General features: G+C 59.0%; 3 protein-coding genes across 7 annotated transcripts; 2 read left to right on the top strand and 1 right to left on the bottom strand.

The window, feature by feature from the left end:
- Window positions 1–243: 243 nt before the first annotated feature.
- On the top strand, window positions 244–10212 carry BIN2 (bridging integrator 2). Of its 5 annotated transcripts, none has more exons than XR_012052194.1 (11): window positions 244–379; window positions 1655–1735; window positions 1849–1903; window positions 3091–3185; window positions 3271–3366; window positions 3445–3731; window positions 4920–4995; window positions 5252–5334; window positions 5596–6202; window positions 9993–10065; window positions 10157–10212. XR_012052194.1 is itself a non-coding variant. In XM_030259617.4 (11 exons), exons 1-11 carry the CDS (start codon window positions 302–304, stop codon window positions 6611–6613), a joined length of 1461 nt encoding a protein of 486 aa, XP_030115477.4. In that variant the 5' UTR covers window positions 244–301; the 3' UTR covers window positions 6614–6710. The 5 variants fall into 5 exon arrangements, 3 of the variants coding, with proteins under 3 accessions (XP_030115477.4, XP_072775627.1, XP_072775628.1); XR_012052193.1 differs by having other exon boundaries at window positions 5596–6217; window positions 10157–10189; XM_030259617.4 differs by lacking the exons at window positions 9993–10065; window positions 10157–10212 and adding an exon at window positions 6518–6710 and having other exon boundaries at window positions 3445–3552; window positions 3646–3731.
- SMAGP (small cell adhesion glycoprotein) lies at window positions 9987–12399 on the top strand. The gene is made up of 3 exons (XM_030259619.4): window positions 9987–10065; window positions 10157–10231; window positions 11522–12399. Exons 1-3 carry the CDS (start codon window positions 10035–10037, stop codon window positions 11677–11679), a joined length of 264 nt encoding a protein of 87 aa, XP_030115479.4. The 5' UTR covers window positions 9987–10034; the 3' UTR covers window positions 11680–12399.
- DAZAP2 (DAZ associated protein 2) lies at window positions 12234–16636 on the bottom strand. The gene is made up of 4 exons (XM_032745529.3): window positions 16472–16636; window positions 16118–16354; window positions 13293–13405; window positions 12234–12835 (listed from the first exon to the last, which is right to left on the bottom strand). Exons 1-4 carry the CDS (start codon window positions 16622–16624, stop codon window positions 12766–12768), a joined length of 573 nt encoding a protein of 190 aa, XP_032601420.3. The 5' UTR covers window positions 16625–16636; the 3' UTR covers window positions 12234–12765.
- Window positions 16637–25233: the final 8597 nt, after the last annotated feature.

Raw genomic sequence — 25233 nt, forward strand, 5'->3', positions numbered from 1 at the left:
CAGGTGACCTTTGTGGGTCCCTTCCACTTCTGGTTATTTCACAATCCGAGAGGTCAGGGACCTTTTTGAGCACAACCTGCCCATTGGGGTTTTGTCCTGCACATGGTCCTTGAGGGTCCCTCCCAGCGCTGGATCCCCCATGGCCCCCCAGCCCTGTCGGCTGGCCCTGTTCCAGGAGAGTTTTTGGGGGTTTGGGGGGTTCCGGGGTGCGCAGCGGATGCTGCCTGGCCTCGCCTCCAACTTCCTCCATCAAAACCCTCCAACGGCAGCCGCGGGGCCGCGGGCGGGGCGGGCCGGGGCCATGGCCGAGGGCAGGAGCGGCAGCGCCGGGCTCTTCGCCAGGCAGGTCCAGAAGCACTTCAGCCGCGCCCAGGAGAAGGTACGGAGGTGCCACCCACCCTCAAATCCCAGTTTTCACTGGATCTGTCGTTCTTTCCCACCACAGTGCTCCCAGGGTGGCCCAAACAGCACAGCTCAGCACCTTTGGGTGCTCCCAGGGTGGGAATTTGGGCGTTTCTGGGTCGATGTCATCATTGCTCCGTGGCTTTGGAGGATGACATCTCCCAGTGCTCCCCAAAACACTTTGGCTTCTCCATTGGTGGGGGGTTTTCCATCCAAAACACCTTGCAGAGGTTATGGGGGGCTGTGGGGTGGTGGCACAGCTCCGTGGGCTGGCAGGCACTGAGGGTGCCCGGCAGGACCCAGCATGGTGCCAGGAATTTCGGGGAGATCCTTGGGGCCCGCAGGAAACGAGGGGGAAGGGCTGCGGAAGCGGCACGAGCGGGGCAATTCTCAGCTGCTCTGGGGCACTTTGGGGGAACCTCTTTCCTTTCATCCCCCAAAAAACATAGTTGTGACTCCAGTTTTGGGGGTGACACAAAAACCCCTTTCAAACCCTCACCCTCCCAGGCTTCCTGGTGCTAAATTTGGCTTTCCCACGACTCAGTCATCCGGGGCCAGGCTCTGGCTGCTTCCTGCACACAGCAAATCTCCCTCCCAGCCGCTCCTGGCCTCTTCCCAGGGGGCCCAACCTCTTCCTGGACATCCCAAATCTCCCTCTGAGCCAGCCCCAACCTCTTCCTGGACACTCCAAAGCTCCCTGCTCCCAGCCCTGGCCTCTTCCTGTGGGGGTCAAGCTGTTTGGGGACACCCAAAAACTCCCTCTTGCCTGGCCCCAGCCTCTTCCTGGGGGGTTCAGCTCTTCCTGCACACTCTGAATTTTCCCCCATCAGGTTTCAGTAATTTTCCAGAAGGTCACCCTCTTCCTGGGCACCCCAAAACTCTTCCCAGAGAGTCCATCTCTTCCTGGACACTCCAAATTTCCCCCACCCAGCGCAGCCTCTCAGCTCTCCTTCAGCCTCAGCCCCTACTCATCCTCCTCGTGGTATCCCCTGTGCCCCACAGTTGGAGCTCAGGGGGATTTGGGGTGCACAGGACTGCACCTGCAGGGTTTAGGGTGGGAGGCAAATTGGCACGCAAAAATTCACCATTTTCCTGAGAAAAAATGAAAGCACTGAGTGGGTGCAGTGAAATTTTGCATTTCCACAGAGATCCTGCCCTGCTGGACCCTCGGCAGCCCCTCAGGGGGGTTTTGGGGGGCCCGGGGTGACTTCGGGGTGTGGTGGGGGGCTCTGCCCCTCTCTCTCCATCACAGGTTCTGCAAAAATTGGGCAAAACGGTGGAAACCAAAGACGAGCAGTTCGAGCAGAGCGCCTACAACTTCCAGCTGCAGCAGGTGACAGGGGGACAGCGGGGACACTGGGGACACCCCCAGGGGGACACCGGGGGTCCCTGTCCCCCCCCAGCCCCACGGACAGCCCTGATCCCCCTCGCCGCTCTGTTTTGCAGAACGAGGGCCACAAACTCTACAAGGACCTCAAGGGGTTCGTGGGAGCCGTGAGAGGTGCGGAACCGGCCCCGAATGTCCCACAAAAACCCGGGAACAGGGAGGGACTCTGGGCGGGGCCAGGAAAATAAATAATAAATAAATAAATAGTGCTTACAATAAATAGATTGTTAATTAAAAAATCGGTATTAAATCAAAAAAAAGAATAAAAAATGAGAATAAATATATTGTAAGCTATGAATGGATAATAAAGAGATAATAATAATAATAATAATATTCATAATAATAATAATATTAATAATAATAATAATAATAACAATCGTGGGATAGTATATAATATATTATATATGAGCTATGTATTATATATCTTACATATATGACATATGCAATATATATTTTTATATTGCACTATGTAATAAATACATATGGGATAATAAAGATATAAAGATAATGGATATTAAATCTATATTAAAGATTAAAGAATAATATAAATACTGTATGTGGGATAATAGATAATAAATACATATAGGATATATATAATATATAATATATAATATATAATATATAATATATAATATATAATATATAATATATAATATATAATATATAATATATAATATATAATATATAATATATAATATATAATATATAACATATAACATATAATATATAATATATAATATATTATATATATAATATATAATATATAATATATAATATATAAAATAGAAAAACAGACAGATATGTTATCTATCGGATATACATGCTATATATGGGATAATAGGGACAATAAATAATTTAAAATAACACACCTGGGCTAATAAACAACAACAGACAGCTGTGAATAAATTAATAACGATCAGGAATAAATTATCATGAAAATTACAATGACAGTGACAGTGACAATGACAATGACAATGACAATGACAATGACAATGATAGTGACAGTGACAATGACAATGAGTGTCAATGGCAATGACAATGACAATGACAATGACAATGACAATGACAATGACATTGACAATGACAATGACAGTGACATTGACAATGATAATGACAGTGACAATGACAATGGCAATGGCAATTACAATGACAGTGACAATGACAATGACAGTGACGATGACGATGACAATGACAATGACAATGGCAATGGCAATGACAATGACAATGACAATGGCAATGACAGTGACAATGACAGTGACAATGACAATGACAATGACCATGCCGGATGTCTGTGCCCCCAGTGATGCACGAGAGCTCCCGCAGAGTGGCCGAGACGCTGCAGGAGATTTACAGCGCTGAGTGGGACGGGCACGAGGAGCTCCGCGCCATCGCAGACGTGAGCCCCGGCTGTCCCCAAGGGTCCCCTTGGAGGGGCTGGAGGGTCCCGGGTGCCACTTCTGTCCCTGTCCCTGTCCCCCCAGAGCAATGACCTCCTGTGGGATGACTACGAGGCGAAGTTGGCCGACCAAGCCCTGCGGCTCATGGAGAATTACCTGGCTCAGTTTGGGGATTTTAAGGTGGCCCTGGATGTTCTGGTGGGACGGGGGGACAGGGGGAGCATGGGGGGGTCCCGGCTCACCTGTCCCCCCACCCAGGAGCGCATCGCCAAGCGGGGCCGAAAGCTCGTGGACTACGACAGCGCCCGGCACCACCTGGAGGCTCTGCAGAGCGCCAAGAAAAAGGACGAGGCCAAAATCGCCAAGGTTGGGACTCCCCGGGACACCCCGGCACAGCCCCCATGTGGGGACAGTCCCCCGGTGTGGGGACAAAGCCACGGCCCCTGTCCCTCCCCGCAGGCCGAGGAGGAGTTCAACAAAGCCCAGGCGGTGTTTGAGGACCTGAACAGGGACCTGCGGGAGGAGCTGCCAGTGCTGTATGGCAGGTACGGGGCTGTCACAGGCCTGGGGACATCGCGGGGGCTCGGGGACACGCAGGGATTTGGGGACATCGTGGGGCTGGAGGTCGCCGTGGGGGTTGGCAGACTGGGGATGGCATCGGGCTGGGAGACACCACAAAGGCTTGGAGACATCAAGGATCAGGGGGGTGGGGGACATTGCAGTGCTGGGGGACATTGTGGGGCTGGGGGACACCGTGGGGCTGGGGGACATGGCAGGGGTGGGGGACACCGTGGGGCTGGGGGACATCGTGGGGCTGGGGGACATCGTGGGGCTGGGGACACCGTGGGGCTGGGGGACACCGTGCGGCTGGGGGACATTGTGGGGCTGAGGGACATGGCAGGGACAGGGGACATTGTGGGGCTGGGGGACACCGTGGGGCTGGGGGACACTGTGGGGCTGGGGGACATTGTGGGGCTGGGGGACACCGTGGGGCTGGGGGACACTGTGGGGCTGGGGGACACGGCAGGGACAGGGGACATCGTGGGGCTGGGGGACACCGTGAGGCTGGGGGACACTGTGGGGCTGGGGGACACGGCAGGGACAGGGGACATTGCAGTGCTGGGGGACACCGTGAGGCTGGGGGACATCATGGGGCTGGGGGACATTGTGGGGCTGGGGGACATTGTGGGGCTGGGGGACACCGTGAGGCTGGGGGACATTGTGGGGCTGGGGGACATTGTGGGGCTGGGGGACATGGCAGGGGCTGGGGGACACGGCAGGGACAGGGGACATCGTGGGGCTGGGGGACACCGTGAGGCTGGGGGACATCGTGGGGCTGGGGGACATGGCAGGGACAGGGGACATTGTGGGGCTGGGGGACACCGTGGGGCTGGGGGACACCGTGGGGCTGGGGGACACGGCAGGGACAGGGGACATTGTGGGGCTGGGGGACACCGTGGGGCTGGGGGACATCTTGGGGCTGGGGGACACCGTGGGGCTGGGGGACATGGCAGGGGTGGGGGGACACGGCAGGGACAGGGGACATCGTGGGGCTGGGGGACACCGTGGGGCTGGGGGACATCGTGGGGCTGGGGGACACCGTGGGGCTGGGGGACACCGTGGGGCACCCCCAGACCCCTCCGGTGTGCCCTCCGTGGGACATCGTGGGGCACCCCCAGACCCCTCCATGGGACATCGTGGGGCACCCCCAGACCCCTCCCTGTCCCCCACAGCCGCATCGCCTGTTACATCACCGTGTTTCAGAACATCTCCAACCTCCGAGACGTCTTCTACAAGGAGATGAGCAAGGTGGGGAAGGCACCCCAAAACACCTCCCGCTCCCCCCGGTAGCACCAGGTGTCCCCAGGTGTCCCCAGGTGTCCCCAGAAGCTTATGCTGATGCTGTTCTCCACCCTTCCAGCGTCCTCGCTCTTCCTTTCATTCATTCATTCAGAGCAGCCCGAGGTGTTCAGGCTGTCCCCGGGTGTTGGGGGCCCTGCTGAACCCCGGGTGGATGGGGGTACCTGGGGGACCCCTGAAGTGTTTCTGTGCCCCCCCTCCCCAGCTCAACCACGACCTGTACGAGGTGATGAGCAAACTGGAGAAGCAGCACTCGAGCAAGGTGTTCATCATCAAAGGCATCCCCAGGTAACGCCCGGGGAGATGGGGCACAGCGGGGGTAGAGGGGCCAAATCGCCCCCCAGACCCCACAGGGGTGATGGAAGCTCCGGTCCCAAAGTCCTGGGGCGGGCGGGGTCTGCCACAGACGGGCTGAAGGTGTTTTTGGTGGGCCTGGGGAGGTATCGGGGTCGTGCTGGATGGGGAAGTGTCACCTGCAGGCTGGGACGGTGACACCTCGGGGGTGCTTGGGGACACCCCGGGCTGAACCCCTCTGTCCCCCGCTCGCAGCAACCGCCGCTCTCTGGTCGTCTCCGCGCCCGTGAGCCCCCCGGCCATGTTCCCCTGCCCGGACAAGGCGCCCGTGGAGGACGCGGAGGTGACACCGGAGTCCCCCGGTGGGGACAGCGCCGAGCCGGGGGCTGTTTCCCCCGGGCCGCCCCCGGCTTCACCCGCCAGCGGCGCCTCCCTGGACACGGAGTCGGTGTCCAGCGAGGAGCCCCCGGAGCCCGGGCACGACAACGAGCCCCCGGCGCAGGCGACATCAGCGACAGGGTCGGTGCACAGCGAGGAGCCCCCGGAGCCCATCTCCAACCCCGACTCTCTGTGCCCGGCTCAGGAGCCACCGGGGGGTGCCAGCGGGGCGCGGGGGGGGCCCGAGGGCATCGCCGCCTCCCTGGCATCGCTGATTTTATCCGAGGCCATTGCCCAGGCCGCTGGCACCTTGTCACCAGAGCGGGGGAAAGCCGCTGGCACCGGGGACAGCGCGGTGTCCCCCGCCGCAGCTGGCCCCTGCCGTGCCCTCGGCCCCGTGGTGGCACCGGCGTGTCCCCGGGAGCCGTGCCAGCTCGGCGGTGACACCGGGGACAGCGCGGAGGTGGCGGATGTGGAGCCAGAGGTGCGCAAAGCTCAGGTGGGGAAGTGCCGGGAGATTCGGGGCGGGAGCGAGGAGCGCGCACAGGGACACGGCTGAGGGACACCCGGGCGGTTTGTGGGGACACGGGGCCGGCCCGGGGGACAAAGCCAGCCCGTGGGACACCCACTGCCGCGTGGGGCCGGACCTGCCCCTCCCCGCGGCGCCAGGCCCCGGGAGCGGCCGGTGCCCCCCTGGACCCCCAACCCCGGTGGGAGCAGCGGGTGGGGGGCTCGGTCGCTTTGGGGTGGGATTTAACGGAATCACGAGGTGCCAGTGTCCCCCCCGTGTCTCTCCCAGGGCTGTTCCGGGACACCGGAGCAGGACACGAGCCAGGACCCCTCAGGTGTTGCAGACCCCTCCCAGGATCCTCCCGAGTGCCTCAGCACCCTGTGATCCCACGGGAAATTCGGCATCTTCCCCAAATTTATTCCCCAGAAAGTATTTCCCAGCCCCCATCCCGTCCGAAATAAAGATGGAAAAGGTGGCAAAATCCCAAATCTCCGTCTGGGGTTGCAGAGGGGTCCGGGGGGGATCCGCACCGGCGGATTTGGGGTGTCTGAGGAGTGTGAGAGTGGGAAGTTGGGAATTGTCACTCTCACCCCCCCAAAAAACCCGTGACTCAGGGAAAAGACCTCGAGCCTGTTCCACCAGCTCCCAGAAAATGCGCTGTCATGCCAAAAAAACCCCAAAACACCCCAAATTTCCGTGATCCAGAATTCAAACCCCCATTCCCAGTCTCCGGGACGATGGGTTTGTCCCGCAGGCAGCGAGGGGTTAACGGGGGAGGGATGCGGGGCGTTGATCCTCATTCCAGCCGAACTGGAAAGGTGAGATAGGAAAAGGGCAACGCCCTCACCTGGAGCCGCACATGGTGCCGGCAGGTAAGAGCTGCAGGAGTGGGACCCCCATCTCGGGGTGCCCCCCGAAATTCCCCATCCCTGGGGGACTTCAGGGGGTGACACAAAACCCCAAGCACAGGGAGCCCTGCAATGAGGGATGGGGCGTGCGGCTGTTTGGGGTGAAGTCGGGGTTCGGCCGGGCATTTTCCAGCTGGATTTGGGGCGGGAGGAGAGGAAAAGGCCGGATCCTGCCACAGGGAGAGGCTGAAGGCAGGAAATCCGGCAGGAAAGCTGAGAGGGAAACAGGGGAGCAAAGTGCTGGTCCCAGGGGATCATCCCAAGGTGAAGATACAGCAAATCCTCCGCCCGCTGGGGAGGGGAAGGAGGGGCTCTAAAGGGGCTGCGGAGCACCCCCAAAGAAGCCTGGGGGGATGGTTTGATGATCCCATCCTCCAGCGGCCGGGAATGGGAATGGAAGTGGGATAGGAACGGAGTAAAGGCACTGCCAAGCGCCCCTAACAAATCGCTGTAGGGTCGGTTTGATCCTTCCGTCCTCCGGCCACCGGGAATGGGGATGGGGAGGGGGATGGGGATGGGGGGGCTGCATCCCCGGTGATCCTGGAAGGAGTTTTTGGGATCAGAGCAGCCGAGCAGGGCAGGATTTCCCTCGGGAACGGCTCTGGAGCCACTCGGCCGGAGCGCAGGAATGAGGAAGATGAGGGTTTTTAAAGATGCTTTAAAAACACATGGAAATCCATCGGGATGGGAATGATTCATTCCCACTGCCAGCCCCCCTTTTCCGCCTGGATCCCGGCCTGGCACTGCAGAAATCCCGAGGATTTTTGTGTGGGGAAGCAGCAGAACCTTCCCGAGGGGTTTGGGGGGGTTCCTTCCCACGAGAGCATCCCTGTCCCGGGAGCGAGCAGGAGGAGCCTGATGGAATCAAACCTTCCCTCAGCTAAAACTCGGGTTAAACCTTTGCTGAGTCCCAAAGGCGCTGTGGGTGCCAGGATTTAAAGGAAAGCTGGGTTTATAGAACTGGACTAAAGTAAAATCAGGCTTAAAGCACAATTGTGCTGGAAATAAAATCGGGTTGAATGCAAAGTTGAGGTTAAAGCAGAGTGTGGTTTCAAGCAAAGCCGGGTTTAAAGCAAAAGAGGTTTAAAGCCAAACAAAGTTTAAAGTGAAACAGGCTTAAAACAAAGCAAGATTTAATGCAGGACTAGTTTTAAAGCAGAACTCGCCTTACAGCAAAACCAGGTTTAAAGCAAAGCTGCCTTTAAAGTACAGTTGGGTTTAAAGCAAAGCTGATTTTAAGTAAAACTGAGTTTAAAACTGAGTTTAAAACTGAGTTTAACGAGCGGGTGGCTGCTGCCAGCCCGAGCCGGGCATTGCCTGCTCGGGGTCCCTGCGGGGAGGGGAACGTTCACTGCCCCAATTCCCGGGACCCCCCAGCCCCAAATCCCGGGACCCCCCAGCCCCAATTCCCGGGGTTCCCCCAGCCCCAATTCCCGACTCTCTCCCCAGCCCCAATTCCCTGAGTCCCCCCAGGCCCAATTCCCGGGTTCCCCCAGCCCCAATTCCCGGGGTTCCCCCAGCCCCAATTCCCTGAGTCCTCCAGCCCCAATTCCCATCTCTCTCCTCCAGCCCCAATTCCCAGGGTTCCCCCAGCCCCAACTCCCGGCCACCCCCAGCCCCAATTCCCTGAGTCCCCCAGCCCCAATTCCCTGAGTCCCCCAGCCCCATTCCCGGGGTTCCCCCAGCCCCAATTCCCGTCTCTCTCCCCAGCCCCAATTCCCGGGGTTCCCCCAGCCCCATTCCCGGGGTTCCCCCAGCCCAAATTCCCAGGGCCCCTCAGGCCCCCAGCCCCAATTCCCGGTGTTCTCCCAGCCCCAATTCCCTGAGTCCGCCAGCCCCAATTCCCGGGGCTCCCCCAGCCCCAATTCCCAGGACCCCTCAGGCCCCCAGCCCCAATTCCCGGGGCTCTCCTCCAGCCCCAATTCCCGGGGTTCCCCCAGCCCCAATTCCCTGAGTCCCCCAGCCCCAATTCCCGGCTCCCCCAGCCCCAATTCCCTGAGTCCTCCAGCCCCAATTCCCTGAGTCCCCCAGCCCCAATTCCCGGGGTTCCCCCAGCCCCAATTCCCGGGGTCCCCCAGCCCCAATTCCCGGGGTTCCCCCAGCCCCAATTCCCAGGACCCCCCCAGTCCCCCAGCCCCAATTCCCTGAGTCCCCCAGCCCCAATTCCCGGGGTTCCCCCAGCCCCAAATCCCGACTCCCCCAGCCCCAATTCCCGGGGTTCCCCCAGCCCCAATTCCCTGAGTCCCCCAGCCCCAACTCCCGACTCCCCCAGCCCCAATTCCCTGAGTCCCCCAGCCCCAATTCCCAGGAATACCCAGTCCCCCAGCCCCAATTCCCGGGGTTCCCCCAGCCCCAATTCCCGGGGTTCCCCCAGCCCCAATTCCCGGGGTCCCCCAGCCCCAATTCCCGGGGTCCCCCAGCCCCATTCCCGCTCCGGCCCGGCCGTGGCCCCGCCCCGCTCCCGCCGCTCGATTTCCTCTTTTTTTAAAAAACCCCAAACAAATGGGATTCGATTCGCTCCCGGCCTCGCTGAGTCACGGAACATTTGGGGCATTTTCAAGGACTTTCAGGCACTTTGAAGCGCCCCAAATCTGGGAGTGAATCCAAACAGGGGGTGGTTCTCCCCCGGTCCCAGTAACACCAGTGCGTTACTGGTGCTGCACCGCGCCCCTCGCGTGGAGCTTTCCGGGGCGCTTTGGGGGAAATCACCGTTTTTATCCCTAATTTCGGCAGCTCCCAAGGAACCGGAGCCTCAGCTGGAAGGAGCCGCTGGAAGGAGGGATCTCAGCCCCACCTGAGCACAGGTGATGGGGGGTTGAGTGGGAATTCACCTCTTTTATCGCTATTTTTGGCAGCTCTGAAGGACCCCAAACCTTCCCCGAGGAGGAGCCGATGCGATGGAGCGAGATCAGCCCCACCTGAGCTCAGGTGAGCGCCGGGAGCGCTTCTCCGGCCTCTTCCCACCTTCTCCACCCGGCTCAGCTCTCCCTCACCTCCCTCTCTCCCTGTCCCGAGGAAGACCTGACCACCCCGGACCTGAGGAAGGCTCCGACCCCCGCTGGCCGTGAGGACGCCGACACCGCCGTGATCGCAGGTGAGCCCTGAGCTTGTCCCGCAGTGGTGGTGATCACCCTCATCTTCCTCACCCTGCTGACTGTTCTTGCCCCTCAGTGGTGATCACCCTCATCTTCCTCACCCTGCTGCCCCTGTGCTTGTCCCGCAGTGGTGATGATCACCCTCATCTTCCTCACCCTGCTGAGCCCTGAGCTTGTCCTGCAGTGGTGACCACCCTCATCTTCCTCACCTTGCTGACTCTGTGCTTGCCCCACAGTGATCACCCTCATCTTCCTCACGCTGCTGACACTGTGCTTGCCCCGCAGTGGTGATGATCACCCTCATCTTCCTCACCCTGCTGTGTGCTTGCCCCGCAGTGATCACCCTCATCTTCCTCACGCTGCTGACACTGTGCTTGCCCCGCAGTGGTGATGATCACCCTCATCTTCCTCACCCTGCTGACCCTGTGCTTGTCCCACAGTGATCACCCTCATCTTCCTCACCCTGCTGACTCTGTGCTTGTCCTGCAGTGGTGATCACCCTCATCTTCCTCACCTTGCTGAGCCCCGTGCTTGTCCCACAGTGATCACCCTCATCTTCCTCACCCTGCTGAGCCCTGAGCTTGTCCCGCAGTGACCACCCTCATCTTCCTCACCTTGCTGACTCTGTGCTTGCCCCACAGTGATCACCCTCATCTTCCTCACGCTGCTGACACTGTGCTTGCCCCGCAGTGGTGATGATCACCCTCATCTTCCTCACCCTGCTGTGTGCTTGCCCCGCAGTGATCACCCTCATCTTCCTCACGCTGCTGACACTGTGCTTGCCCCGCAGTGGTGATGATCACCCTCATCTTCCTCACCCTGCTGACCCTGTGCTTGTCCCACAGTGATCACCCTCATCTTCCTCACCCTGCTGACTCTGTGCTTGTCCTGCAGTGGTGATCACCCTCATCTTCCTCACCTTGCTGAGCCCCGTGCTTGTCCCACAGTGATCACCCTCATCTTCCTCACCCTGCTGAGCCCTGAGCTTGTCCCGCAGTGACCACCCTCATCTTCCTCACCTTGCTGACACTGTGCTTGTCCCACAGTGATCACCCTCATCTTCCTCACCCTGCTGACCCTGTGCTTGCCTGCAGTGATCACCCTCATCTTCCTCACCCTGCTGAGCCCTGAGCTTGTCCCGCAGTGATCACCCTCATCTTCCTCACCTTACTGACTCTGTGCTTGTCCTGCAGTGATCACCCTCATCTTCCTCACCCTGCTGACCCTGAGCTTGTCCCGCAATGATCACCCTCATCTTCCTCACCCTGCTGACTGTCCTTGCCCCTCAGTGGTGATCACCGTGGTCTTCCTCACGCTGCTGACGGTGCTGGTGGTGATCGGGATTTACCTGTACCGGAACCGGGGCTCGTACCGCACCTACGAACAGGCGGAGCCGCCCCCGCGGGAGGAGCCCCCGGCCAAGGAGAAGGAGGAATATTTTATTTAAGGACGTGCCTGGGACCCACAGAGCTCCCGAAATTCCCTGGAGTTGGTCCACACAATTTTCAGGAGTTGGGATGCACCTGAATTTCCTGGCATCAAATCTGCCCGAATTTCCCAGAGCTGAGGATCTGCTGAATTTTTTGGAGGTGGGGGATCTTCCCAAGCTGGGAATCTGCCTAAAATCCCTGGAGCTCCACCTGAATTTCCTGCCTTTGAGGTGGAAACCTGCCTAAATTCCCTGGGGTGGAGGTTCTGCCTAAATCTCCTGGAGCTGGGATCTGCCTGAATCTCCTGGAGTTTGTGATCTGCCTCAATTCCCTGGAGCTGAGGATCTACAGCTTATTTTGTTTATTTTATTTCAGTTTTTCTCCTTAATTTATGAAGCCAACCATGGAAGGAATACGTGGGTGCCCGAGGGTAGGAAAAACCTCAAATCCCCCCTAAAAATTAGTAAGAGGAAGTTCCCAATGCAGCAGGAAAAAGGAAAGAAGTGAGGAAAGCCCCGGCTGGCAGCAGCCAAAGGGGTTCTCAGAGGCCCAACAGAAATCTGTTACTTCATTTAAATTTTCAAAATAATCTTTTTATTTTTGGTTTTTAGTATAAAAACTCCACAAGTTCAGTGCAGCACAGAGAGTCCGAGAGCTGCGCTCGGGAACGGTCAGGGATGGTCACACACACACTCACAGAACACAGATTCAGATTAAAGTGAAATATTAAGATAAAATAGAGTCGAATCTGAGCTCTTTCTTCATCAATTAACAACCAAAAAGAAGAACAACACCCGACTGAGGATCCCTGAAGGTTCCTGCCAAGCTCGTGGAGGTTTGGTTATCAATGAGTCACTGATAAACACATCGATAAACCCATTTACAACCCATTTACGAGCACCCCATTCATAAAAATCCACCTACAAACAAACATTAAACTCCTGATAAACCCACCAATTAACACCTCATTGATAAACCCATCGATAACCCCCAAACCATCCCGGACGGAAACAGCCTCTCGGATTTAAGGAATTCGGGTGCCAAAACACCAGGTTCGAGTTCAAATCAAGCGTTTGCTAATTAAGCATCAATTAAACCTGGTTCTAGCTGGAATGGGAGGATCCCACGGGAGCTGCAGCACGGCCCTGGCACCGGTCATGGCTTTGATTAGAGCTGAAGTGCAAATAATCCAAATAATCCTGGGTTAAAAACATCCCAGGACAGAGAATTCCGGGGGAGAGGGTGAGGGGGCACCGAGGGTGAGGCTAGGAAGGGCTCAGGAGGGAGATTTTTCCCTCTGGGAAGGGAATTTTCCCTCTGGGGAGGAGATTTTATCTGTTTCCTACCCCAAATCCACCTTTCCCAAAAAGACGGGAAACCCGGATGGGTCCAGCAGAGGGTGGTGGAAGGGGAAACCCCTCCCCAGGGCGTAATTAGGCCGTTAATTAATTAGAGCTTCGTGCAAATGAGGAAGGGGCAGGGCTGAGCTCGCCCCATTTGGGAATGATCCCCCAACCACCAAACCTGTCCCGTGTCACCGCCGGTGTCACTGCGGGGTTGGGGTCCCTCCCCGGGCCCGGGGGAGGCGCTGGGGGTACCGGGGGTGCCCCGAGCCCGGGGTGCCCCTCACCAGAGGCTGAAGGAGCCCCCCGGGAATCCCCCATTGAAGCCCCCCTTGCGCGGGGGCAGCAGAACGGCGGCTCCGGGCGGGACGGGCACCGGGGGGCACCCGGCGGGCGGCGGCTGCGAGAGACAGACGGGGGTCAGGGGCACCTCCCCACCCATCCCAAATCCACAGATCCCCCTGTCCCAAACCTCCCCACCCATCCCAAACCTCCCCACCCATCCCAAACCCACAGATCCCCATCCCAAACCTCCCCACCCATCCCAAATCCACAGATCCCCATCCCAAACCTCCCCACCCATCCCAAATCCACAAATCCCCTGTCCCAAACCTCCCCACCCACCCCAAATCCACAGATCCCCTGTCCCAAACCTCCCCACCCATCCCAAATCCACAGATCCCCATCCCAAACCTCCCCACCCATCCCAAATCCACAGATCCCCCTGTCCCAAACCTCCCCACCCATCCCAAATCCACAGATCCCCCTGTCCCAAACGTCCCCACCCACCCCAAATCCACAGATCCCCGTCCCAAACCTCCCACCCATCCCAAATCCACAGATCCCCCTGTCCCAGAGCTCCCCACCCATCCCAAATCCACAGATCCCCATCCCAAACCTCCCCACCCATCCCAAATCCACAGATCCCCCTGTCCCAGAGCTCCCCACCCATCCCAAACCTCCCCACCCATCCCAAATCCACAAATCCCCCTGTCCCAGAGCTCCCCACCCATCCCAAACCTCCCCACCCATCCCAAACCTCCCCACCCATCCCAAATCCACAGATCCCCCTGTCCCAGAGCTCCCCACCCATCCCAAATCCACAAATCCCCTGTCCCAGCGCTCCCCACCCATCCCAAATCCACAGATCCCCCTGTCCCAGAGCTCCCCACTCATCCCAAATCCACAGATCCCCCTGTCCCAAACCTCCCCACTCATCCCAAATCCACAGATCCCCCGTCCCAAACCTCCCCACCCATCCCAAATCCACAGATCCTCATCCCAAACCTCCCCACCCATCCCAAATCCACAGATCCCCCATCCCAAACCTCCCCATCCATCCCAAATCCACAGATCCCCCTGTCCCAGAGCTCCCCACCCATCCCAAATCCACAGATCCCACAGATCCCCCTGTCCCAAACCTCCCACCCATCCCAAATCCACAGATCCCCATCCCAAACCTCCCCACCCATCCCAAATCCACAGATCCCCATCCCAAACCTCCCCACCCATCCCAAATCCACAGATCCCCCTGTCCCAGAGCTCCCCACCCATCCCAAACCCACAGATCCCGTCCCAGCGCTCCCCACCCATCCCAAATCCACAGATTTCCATCCCAGAGCTCCCCACCCATCCCAAACCCACAGATCCCCCTGTCCCAAACCTCCCCACCCATCCCAAATCCACAGATCCCCCTGTCCCAGAGCTCCCCACCACCCCACAGCACAGATCCCCATCCCAAACCTCCCCACCTATCCCAAATCCACAGATCCCCCTGTCCCAAACCTCCCTACCCATCCCAAATCCACAGATCCCCCGTCCCAAACCTCCCCACCATCCCAAATCCACAGATCCCCCTGTCCCAAACCTCCCCACCCATCCCAAATCCACAGATCCCCCGTCCCAAACCTCCCCACCATCCCAAATCCACAGATCCCCCTGTCCCAAACCTCCCTACCCATCCCAAATCCACAGATCCCCCGTCCCAAACCTCCCCACCCATCCCAAACCCACAGATCCCCATCCCAAACCTCCCCACCCATCCCAAATCCACAGATCCCCCTGTCCCAAACCTCCCCACCCATCCCAAATCCACAGATCCCCCTGTCCCAGCGCTCCCCACCCATCCCAAATCCACAGATCCCCTGTCCCAAACCTCCCCACCCATCCCAAATCCACAGATCCCCATCCCAAACCTCCCCACCCATCCCAAATCCACAGATCCCCCAGTCCCAAACCTCCCCACCCATCCCAAATCCACAGATCCCCCTGTCCCAAACCTCCCCACCCATCCCAAATCCACAGATCCCCATCCCAAACCTCCCCACCCATCCCAAATCCACAAATCCCCTGTCCCAGAGCTCCCCACCATCCCAAATCCACAGATCCCCCTGTCCCAGAGCTCCCCACCCATCCCAAATCCACAGATCCCCCTGTCCCAAACCTCCCCACCAATCCCAAATCCACAGATCCCCCTGTCCCAAACCTCCCCACCCATCCCAAATCCACAGATCCCCCTGCCCCAAACCTCCCCACCCATCCCAAATCCACAGATCCTCATCCCAAACCTCCCCACCCATCCCAAATCCACAGATCCCCCTGTCCCAGCGCTCCCCACCCATCCCAAATCCACAGATCCCCATCCCAAACCTCCCCACCCATCCCAAATCCACAGATCCCCATCCCAAATCCACAGATCCCCCTGTCCCAGCGCTCCCCACCCATCCCAAATCCACAAATCCCCTGTCCCAAACCTCCCCACCCATCCCAAATCCACAGATCCCCCTGTCCCAGCGCTCCCCACACCCCACATCCACAGATTCCCATCCCAAACCTCCCCACCCATCCCAAATCCACAGATCCTCATCCCAAACCTCCCCACCCATCCCAAACCCACAGATCCCCCTGTCCCAGAGCTCCCCACCCATCCCAAACCCACAGATCCCCCTGTCCCAGAGCTCCCCACCCATCCCAAATCCACAGATCCCCCTGTCCCAGAACACCCACTCATCCCAAATCCACAGATCCCCATCCCACACCTCCCCACCCATCCCAAATCCACAGATCCCTCTGTCCCAAACCTCCCCACCCATCCCAAATCCCCCCCACTCACCGGGACGCTGGCAGTGCCCCCCGTGCCCAGCCTGGCCGTGGTGTCCAAGCCCCCCTCCAGCAGCAGGGTGGATCCCGGTGGGTACAGCTGCCCCAGGGGCAAATAGGCCACGGGGGAGCCCAGAGCCCCCACGGGCAGCGGTGGCACCAGGGGCAGGTACAGGGACCCCCCTGGGTACCCCGGGGACACGGGGGGGACCCCAGCGGCACCCAGGGGGACGAAGCTGAGGCGGTAGAGCTGCAAAAACACAAAATCAGGCGGGTCAGGCAGTGCCACCCCCCAGCACCCATGGGCACCTCACCTGCCCTGGGCCATGGAGGGTCCCAGGTAATGCCCCAGGTGTGCCCCACCTACCTCGGGGTACGCAGCAGCGGGGTCAAGGTAGGGGGGTGGCAGGGGAAGGGTCTGGGGGTACCCAGGGGGGGCCGGGCTGGGGAATAAGGGTTGGCCTGGAAAGGGTCCTGGGGGAGAGAATGGGGTCAGGAGAGCTCCGTGCCCACCGGGCATCAGCCCCACCGCTGCCCCCTCAGCATCCCCCCTCAGCATCCCCCCAGCGATGGCAGCCCCTTCTCCCCTCATGGCATCGCCCCTGCTCCCCCCAGGGCTCCAGACCCCCCTCCCATGGTATCCCCCCAAAATCCTCATCCACCCGTGCCCCCTCCCATGGTATCTCCCCCAACCCCCCCGTGCCCCTCCCATGGTATTTCCCCCCAGTCCCCCCCATGCCCCCTCCCATGGTATCTCCCCCAACCCCCCCGTGCCCCTCCCATGGTATCTCCCCCCAACCCCCCCATGTCCCCTCCCATGGTATCTCCCCCCAGTCCCCCCCCCGTGCCCCTCCCATGGTATCCCCCCAAACCCCCCTATGTCCCCTCCTATGGTATCCCCCCAAAATCTTCATCCACCCGTGCCCCTCCCATGGTATCCCCCCAGTCCCCCCCATGCCCCCCCATGGTATCCCCCCAGTCCCCCCCGTGCCCCTCCCATGGTATCTCCCCCCAGTCCCCCCCCGTGCCCCTCCCATGGTATCTCCCCCAACGCCCCCCATGTCTCCTCCCATGGTATCCCCCCTAACCCCCCCCCCCGTGCCCCCTCCCATGGTATCCCCCCAAAATCCTCACACCCCCCCGTGCCCCCTCCCATGGTATCCCCCCAAAATCCTCACACCCCCCCGTGCCACCTCCCATGGTTTCTGCCCCCAAACCCCCCTATGTCCCTCCTATGGTATCCCCTCAAAAACCTCACACCCCCCTATGTCCCCTCCTATGGTATCCTCCCAAAAACCTCACACCCCCCCCATGTCCCCCCCTATGGTATCCCCCCAAAATCTTCACACCCCCGTGCTCCCTCCCATGGTATCTCCCCCAACCCCCCCGTGCCCCTCCCATGGTATCTCCCCCAATCGCCCCTGTGCCCCCCCATGGTATCCCCCCAAAATCCTCATACCCCCCCATGCCCCCTCAATGGTATCTCCCCCAAACCTCACACCCCCCCATGTCCCTTCCCATGGTATCCCCCCCAAAACTTCACACCCCCCATGTCCCCTCCCATGGTATCTGCCCCCAACACCCCCCGCATGCCCTCTCATGGTATCCCCCCAAAATCCTCATCCACCCGTGCCCCCCCCATGGTATCCCCCCCAAAATTCTCACATCCCCCGTGCCCCCTCCTATGGTATCTCCCCCCAACCCCCCCGTACCCCCTCCCATGGTATCTCCCCCCCGTCCCCCCCCGTGCCCCTCCCATGGTATCCCCCCAAAAACCCCATTCCCCCCTGTGCCCCCTCCCATGGTATCCCCCCCAATCCCCCCCGTGCCCCTCCCATGGTATCTCCCCCCAGTCCCCCCCCGTGCCCCCTCCCATGGTATCTCCCCCCAGTCCCCCCCGTGCCCCTCCCATGGTATCTCCCCCCAAACCCCCCGTGCCCCTCCCATGGTATCCCCCCCCAGTTCCCCCCCGTGCCCCTCCCATGGTATTTGCCCACAACCCCCCCCGTGCCCCCCCCATGGTATCTCCCCCAGTCCCCCCCGTGCCCCTCCCATGGTATCTCCCCCAGTCCCCCCCGTGCCCCCCCCATGGTATCTGCCCCCAAACCCCCCCGTGCCCCCCCATGGTATCTCCCCCCCAACCCCCCCGTGCCCCTCCCATGGTATCCCCCCAAAAACCTCACACCCCCCCATGTCCCCTCCTATGGTATGCCCCCCAAAATTCTCACAACCCCCTATGTCCCCTCCTATGGTATCTGCCCCCAATCCCCCCCGTGCCCCCTCCCATGGTATCTCCCCCTAATCCCCCCCGCGCCCCCTCCCATGGTATCTCCCCCCAAACCTCACACCCCCCCATGCCACTTCCTATGGTATCCCCCCAAAATCCTCAGCCCCCCCGTGCCCCCTCCCATGGTATCTCCCCCAACCCCCCCGTGCCCCTCCCATGGTATCTGCCCCCAGTCCCCCCCCCGTGCCCCCCCCATGGTATCTCCCCCCAGTCCCCCCCGTGCCCCTCCCATGGTATCTCCCCAAAATCCTCACACCCCCCCATGCCCCCTCCCATGGTATCCCCCCCAAAACTTCACACCCCCCGTGCCCCCTCCCATGGTATCTCCCCCCAAAATCCTCATACCCCCCCATGCCCCCTCCCATGGTATCCTCCCAAAATTCTCATACCCCCCTATGTCCCCTCCCATGGTATCCCCCCAAAATTCTCACACCCCCCGTGCCCCCTCCCATGGTATCCCCCCAAAATTCTCACACCCCCCCGTGCCCCCTCCCATGGTATCTCCCCCCAAACCTCACACCCCCCATGTCCCCTCCCATGGTATCCCCCCCAACCCCCCCCGTGCCCCTCCCATGGTATCTCCCCCCAGTCCCCCCCGTGCCCCTCCCATGGTATCTCCCCCAGCCCGCCCCAGCCCCGCCTCCTGGGTGAAAGCGAGGCTGAGCACGCGTCTCCATGGCAACCCTGGCCCCGCCCCCTCCCCGCCCCCGGGCCCCGCCCCCCACGCTCTTAAAGGCGCCGCGCGGCCGGGGCGGCGCTGCGGGCGGGGCGGGGCTCCGGTACCGGCACCGCGGGGCTCCGGTACCGGCACCGCGGGCCCCGCCCCGGCCTTGCCTTTGCCGTTCATGGCGGCGGCGGCAGCAGGAGGAGGAGGAGGAGGAGGAGGAGGCGGGGGCGGCCCGCGGGGGAGGGTGAGGGACGAGGCAGGAAGCGGGACAGGAAGCGAACGGCGTGACGTCATCGCGCCGGGGGCGGGGCCACGCGCTCTTAAAGGGGCCGCGGGAAAATGGGGGGGTGGGGGCGGGGTCAGGGGGGGGGCCCTAAACATATATAAAAATAAATAAAATATTTATATAGTACATATTTAATATATATTATACTGATATAGTGATATAATATACATTGTATATATTATAATCTATATAATATATATATTATATATATTATATAGATTATAATATATAATATTTATTATACAAATATATAATATATATATTATATATTATATTATAATATATATAATATTTTTTATATATATTTATATATAATTTATATATTATATATAATATATATAATATTTATTGTATATAATATATAAAATATTTAACATTATATATATTTATATATAATATATCATATTTATTATATATATAATATATATATAATATATAGAATATTTATTATATATAATATATAAAATATGTATTATATATAATATATATTATATTATATATATAATATTTATTATATATAATATATAATATTTATTATATATATTATATTGTTCGAATTACATATTTAATTTAAGGAACATAACATTAGAATTCAATATACACTGCAGTTAAAATAAATATATATTAACTATTTCAAAAATACCTATAAAACCTTTAGACGTATATAATACATACAAGAATAATATATAAATATAATCAACAATATTCAAAGTATTGATACAGTAGTGTATGATACGTAGGAATAAATATTAATAAGGATTAATAAATAACACATTCTATTAATTAATATCATATATTAGTACCAAAATAATATAAATAGGCAATAATATATAAAGATATAGTATAACATGAATATATTGCAATATAAATTCCCATTTTCCGCTCCCTCTCTCTGCCTTTCCCGCACTTTCCTTTTTTTCCCGCTTTTCGGCCCAAATCCGAGCCAGCCGCTCATGAATAATGCAGCAGCTGCCGCATGCATATGCAAATGAGCCTCCCGGCTGTGTGTGGGGGCGTGCTCATGAATAATTCATGAGGGGGAACGTTCCTCGCCTTCAGATCGCGAAGAAATGGGGGGAAAAAAATAATAAAAAATCTCATTTTCCTTCCCGGGGGGACCCCCAGACCCCGGGACCCCCACGGGACCCCCCGGGACCCTCTTTTAGGGACCCCCTCTACCCCCAGACCCATTTAGGGACCCCCCAGACCCATTTAGGGACCCCCCAGACCCATTTAGGGACCCCCAGAGCAATTTAGGGACCCCCAAACCCGTTTAGGGACCCCCAGACCCATTTAGGGACCCCCAAACCCGTTTAGGGACCCCCCCCCCGACCTAATTAAGGACTCCCAAAGCCATTTAGGGACCCCAGACCCATTTAAAGACCCCAGACCCATTTAGAGACCCCCAGACCCATTTAGGGACCCCCAGACCCGTTTAGGGACCCCCAGACCCATTTAGGGACCCCCAGACCCGTTTAGAGACCCCAGACCCATTTATGGACCCCCAGACCCGTTTAGGGACCCCCAGACCCATTTAGGGACCCCCAGACCCGTTTAGGGACCCCCAGACCCGTTTAGGGACCCCCCCAGACCTAATTAAGGACTCCCAAACCCATTTAGGGACCCCCAGACCCATTTAGGGACCCCCAAACCCGTTTAGGGACCCCCCCAGACCTAATTAAGGACTCCCAAACCCATTTAGGGACCCCCAGACCCATTTAGGGACCCCCCAGACCCATTTAGGGACGCCCAAACCTGTTAAGGGACCCCTCCCCAGACCTAATTAAGGACCCCCAGACCCATTTAGGGACCCCCAGACCCGTTTAGAGACCCCCAGACCCATTTAGGGACCCCCAGACCCATTTAGGGACCCCCAGATCCATTTAGGGACCCCCCCAAACCCATTTAGGGACCCCCAAACCCGTTTAGGGACCCCCCCAGACCCATTTAAAGACCCCAGACCCATTTAGGGACCCCCAGATCCATTTAGGGACCCCCCAGAGCCATTTAAAGACCCCAGACCCATTTAGGGCCCCCAGACCCATTTAAAGACCCCAGACTCATTTAAAGACCCCAGACCCGTTTAGAGACCCCCAAACCCGTTTAGGGACCCCCCCCAGACCCATTTAAAGACCCCAGACCCATTTAGGAACCCCCAGACCCATTTAGGGACCCCCAGACCCATTTAGGGACCTTCAAACCCATTTAGGGACCCCAGACCCATTTAAAGACCCCAGACCCATTTAGAGACCCCCAGACCCGTTTAGAGACCCCCCAGACCCATTTAGGGACCCCCAGACCCATTTAGGGACCCCCAGACCCATTTAGGGACCCCCAGACCCGTTTGGGGGTGCCCCTCCCTCCATCCCCCCGACCCCCCCTCATCTGAGTCTTTGTTAATTAAAATCCGCCCCCCCACCCGAGCTGTTTTCCTTCCCCGTACGCAAACTATTCGCTATATGCAAATGTATGCAAATGAGGCGGGGATTTAACTAGCTGTAGGTATTTAACAATTCGTATTAAATATTCATAATCACGGCAGCGCGTATGCAAATGAAGCCGGCAGAACTGGGCCGCGGCCGCCAATAACAGGTGCACCTGGGCTAATTAGAATATTAATGAATATTAATGAGTATTAATGAGGCGGGCTCGCTCTGGCTGTGGGGTCATTAATATTTAGGGTTGTACCCCCTTCCCCCCATCTTTGTCCCCTTTGTCCCCTCTCCTTTTGGGGGGTCCCGGCATGCCGGGGGTGGGGGTCCGGGGTTTTGGGGGGTCCTGGATTTGGGATCCGGGGTTTTGGGGTCCTGGATTGGGGATCCGGGATTTGGGGTTTGGGGGGTCCTGGATTGGGGATCCGGGGTTTGGGGGTCCTGGCACTCCGGGGTCAGGGGTTTGGGGGGTCCTGGCACTCCGGGGTCAGGGGTTTGGGGGGGTCCTGGATTGGGGATCTGGGGTTTTGGGGGTCCTGGATTGGGGATCCGGGGTTTTGGGGGGTTCTGGCACTGGGGTTTGGGGTTTGGGGTTTTTGGGGTCCTGGATTTGGGGATCCGGGGTTTTGGGGGTCCTGGAACTCCGGGGTCAGGGGTTTGGGGGGTCCTGGATTGGGGATCCGGGGTTCGGGGGGGTTCTGGCACTGGGGTTTGGGGGTTTGGGGGTCCTGGATTGGGGATCCGGGGTTTTGGGGGGTCCTGGCACTCGGGTTTGGGGTTTGGGGGGTCCTGTATTGGGGATCCGGGGTTTTGGGGGTCCTGGATTTGGGGATCCGGGGTTTTGGGGGTCCTGGCACTGGGGTTTGGGGTTTGGGGGTCCTGGATTGGGGATCCGGGGTTTTGGAGATTCTGGCACTGGGGTTTGGGGTTTGGGGGGGTCCTGGATTGGGGATCCGGGGTATGGGGGGGTCTGGCACTGGGGTTTGGGGTTTTGGGGTCCTGGATTGGGGATCCGGGATTTTGGGGTCCTGGATTGGGGACCCGGGGTTTTGGGGGGGTTCTGGCACTGGGGTTTGGGGTTTTGGGGGTCCTGGATTGGGGATCCGGGGTTTTGGGGGGTCCTGGATTGGGGACCCGGGGTTTTGGGGGGTCCTGGATTGGGGATCGGGAGTTTTGGCGGTCCTGGATTGGGGATCCGGGGTTTTGGGGGTCCTGGCACTCCGGGGTCAGGGGTTTGGGGGTCCTGGCATTCCGGGGTCTGGGTTTTTGGGGTCCTGGATTGGGGATGCAGGGATTGGGGGGGTCCTGGATTGGGGATCCGGGGTTTTGGGGTCCTGGATTGGGGACCCGCGGTTTGGGGGGTCCTGGAACTCCGGGGTCAGGGGTTTGGGGGGTCCTGGATTGGGGATCCGGGGTTTTGGGGGGGGTCTGGCACTGGGGTTTGGGGTTTGGGGTTTGGGGTTTGGGGGGTCCTGGATTGGGGATCCGGGGTTTTGGGGGTCCTGGATTGGGGATCCAGGGTTTGGGGGGTCCTGGATTGGGGATTCGGGGTTCGGGGGGGGGGGTCTGGCACTGGGGTTTGGGGTTTGGGGGTCCTGGATTGGGGATCCGGGGTTTTGGGGGGTCCTGGATTGGGGATGCAGCGTTTGGGGTCCTGAGTTTGGGATCGGGAGTTTTGGGGGTCCTGGCACTCCGGGGTCAGGGGTTTTGGGGGTCCTGGATTGGGGATCCGGGGTTTTGGGGTCCAGGATTGGGGATCCGGGGTTTTGGGGGGTCCTGGGGGTCAGGGGTTTTGGGGTCCTGGATTGGGGATCCGGAATTTTGGGGGTCCTGGATTGGGGATCCGGGGTTTTGGGGGTCCTGGATTGGGGATCCGGGGTTTTGGGGGGGGTCTGGCACTGGGGTTTGGGGGGGTCCTGGATTGGGGATCCGGGGTTTTGGGGGTCCTGGATTGGGGATCCGGGGTTTTGGGGGGTCTGGCACTGGGGTTTGGGGTTTTGGGGGTCCTGGATTGGGGATCCGGGGTTTTGGAGATTCTGGCACTGGGGTTTGGGGTTTGGGGGGGTCCTGGATTGGGGATCCGGGGTATGGGGGGGTCTGGCACTGGGGTTTGGGGTTTTGGGGTCCTGGATTGGGGATCCGGGATTTTGGGGTCCTGGATTGGGGACCCGGGGTTTTGGGGGGGTTCTGGCACTGGGGTTTGGGGTTTTGGGGGTCCTGGATTGGGGATCCGGGGTTTTGGGGGGTCCTGGATTGGGGACCCGGGGTTTTGGGGGGTCCTGGATTGGGGATCGGGAGTTTTGGCGGTCCTGGATTGGGGATCCGGGGTTTTGGGGGTCCTGGCACTCCGGGGTCAGGGGTTTGGGGGTCCTGGCATTCCGGGGTCTGGGTTTTTGGGGTCCTGGATTGGGGATGCAGGGATTGGGGGGGTCCTGGATTGGGGATCCGGGGTTTTGGGGTCCTGGATTGGGGACCCGCGGTTTGGGGGGTCCTGGAACTCCGGGGTCAGGGGTTTGGGGGGTCCTGGATTGGGGACCCGGGGTTTTGGGGTCCTGGATTTGGGATCCGGGGTTTTGGGGGTCCTGGCACTCCGGGGTCAGGGGTTTTGGGGTCCTGGATTGGGGATCCGGGGTTTGGGGGGGGTCTGGCACTGGGGTTTGGGGTTTGGGGTTTGGGGTTTGGGGTTTGGGGGGTCCTGGATTGGGGATCCGGGGTTTTGGGGGTCCTGGAACTCCGGGGTCGGGGGTTTTGGGGTCCTGGATTGGGGATCCGGGGTTTGGGGGGGTCCTGGCACTTCAGCTCTGGGGTTTGGGGGATTTCCGGGCTGGGAACTTCTGATTGCGGGGTCTCGGGGCTGGAGGTGGTTCTGGTTCTGGTGCCGGGGAGGGTCTCTGGTTTTGGGGTCCCAGGGCTAAGGAGGCCTCTGCAGCTCGGGGGTCTCTGGTTTCGGGGGGTCTCTGGCTCGGGGGTGTCCAGGGGTGTCCCGGTATCTCTATCCCGGGACTCTCTCTCCCGGGGTTCCTCTCCCGGGGGTCCCGGTCCCTCTCCCGGGGGTCCCGGTCCCTTTCCCAGGGGTCCCGATCTCCCTGTCCCGGGGGTCCCGGGGTCCCTCTCCCGGGGTCCCGATCTCTCTCCCGGGGCTCCCGGGGGTCCCGATCTCTATCTCCCGGGGGTCCCGGGGGTCCCGGTCCCTCTCCCGGGGTCCCGATCCCTCTCCCAGGGGTCCCGGTCTCTCTCTCCCGGGGGTCCCGGGGGTCCCGATCTCTCTCTCCCGGGGTCCCGATCCCTCTCTCGGGGTCCCGGGGTCCCGATCTCTCTGTCCCGGGGGTCCCGGTCCCTGTCCCGGGGTCCCGGGGGTCCCTGTCTGTCTCCCAGGGGTCCCGGTCTCTCTCTCCCAGGGGTCCCGTCTCTCTCTCGGGGGTCCCGGGGTCCCGATCTCTCTGTCCCGGGGTCCCGG

The sequence above is a fragment of the Taeniopygia guttata genome, chromosome 29 (genome assembly GCF_048771995.1).
Source record: "Taeniopygia guttata chromosome 29, bTaeGut7.mat, whole genome shotgun sequence".
Lineage (NCBI taxonomy): Eukaryota > Metazoa > Chordata > Aves > Passeriformes > Estrildidae > Taeniopygia > Taeniopygia guttata.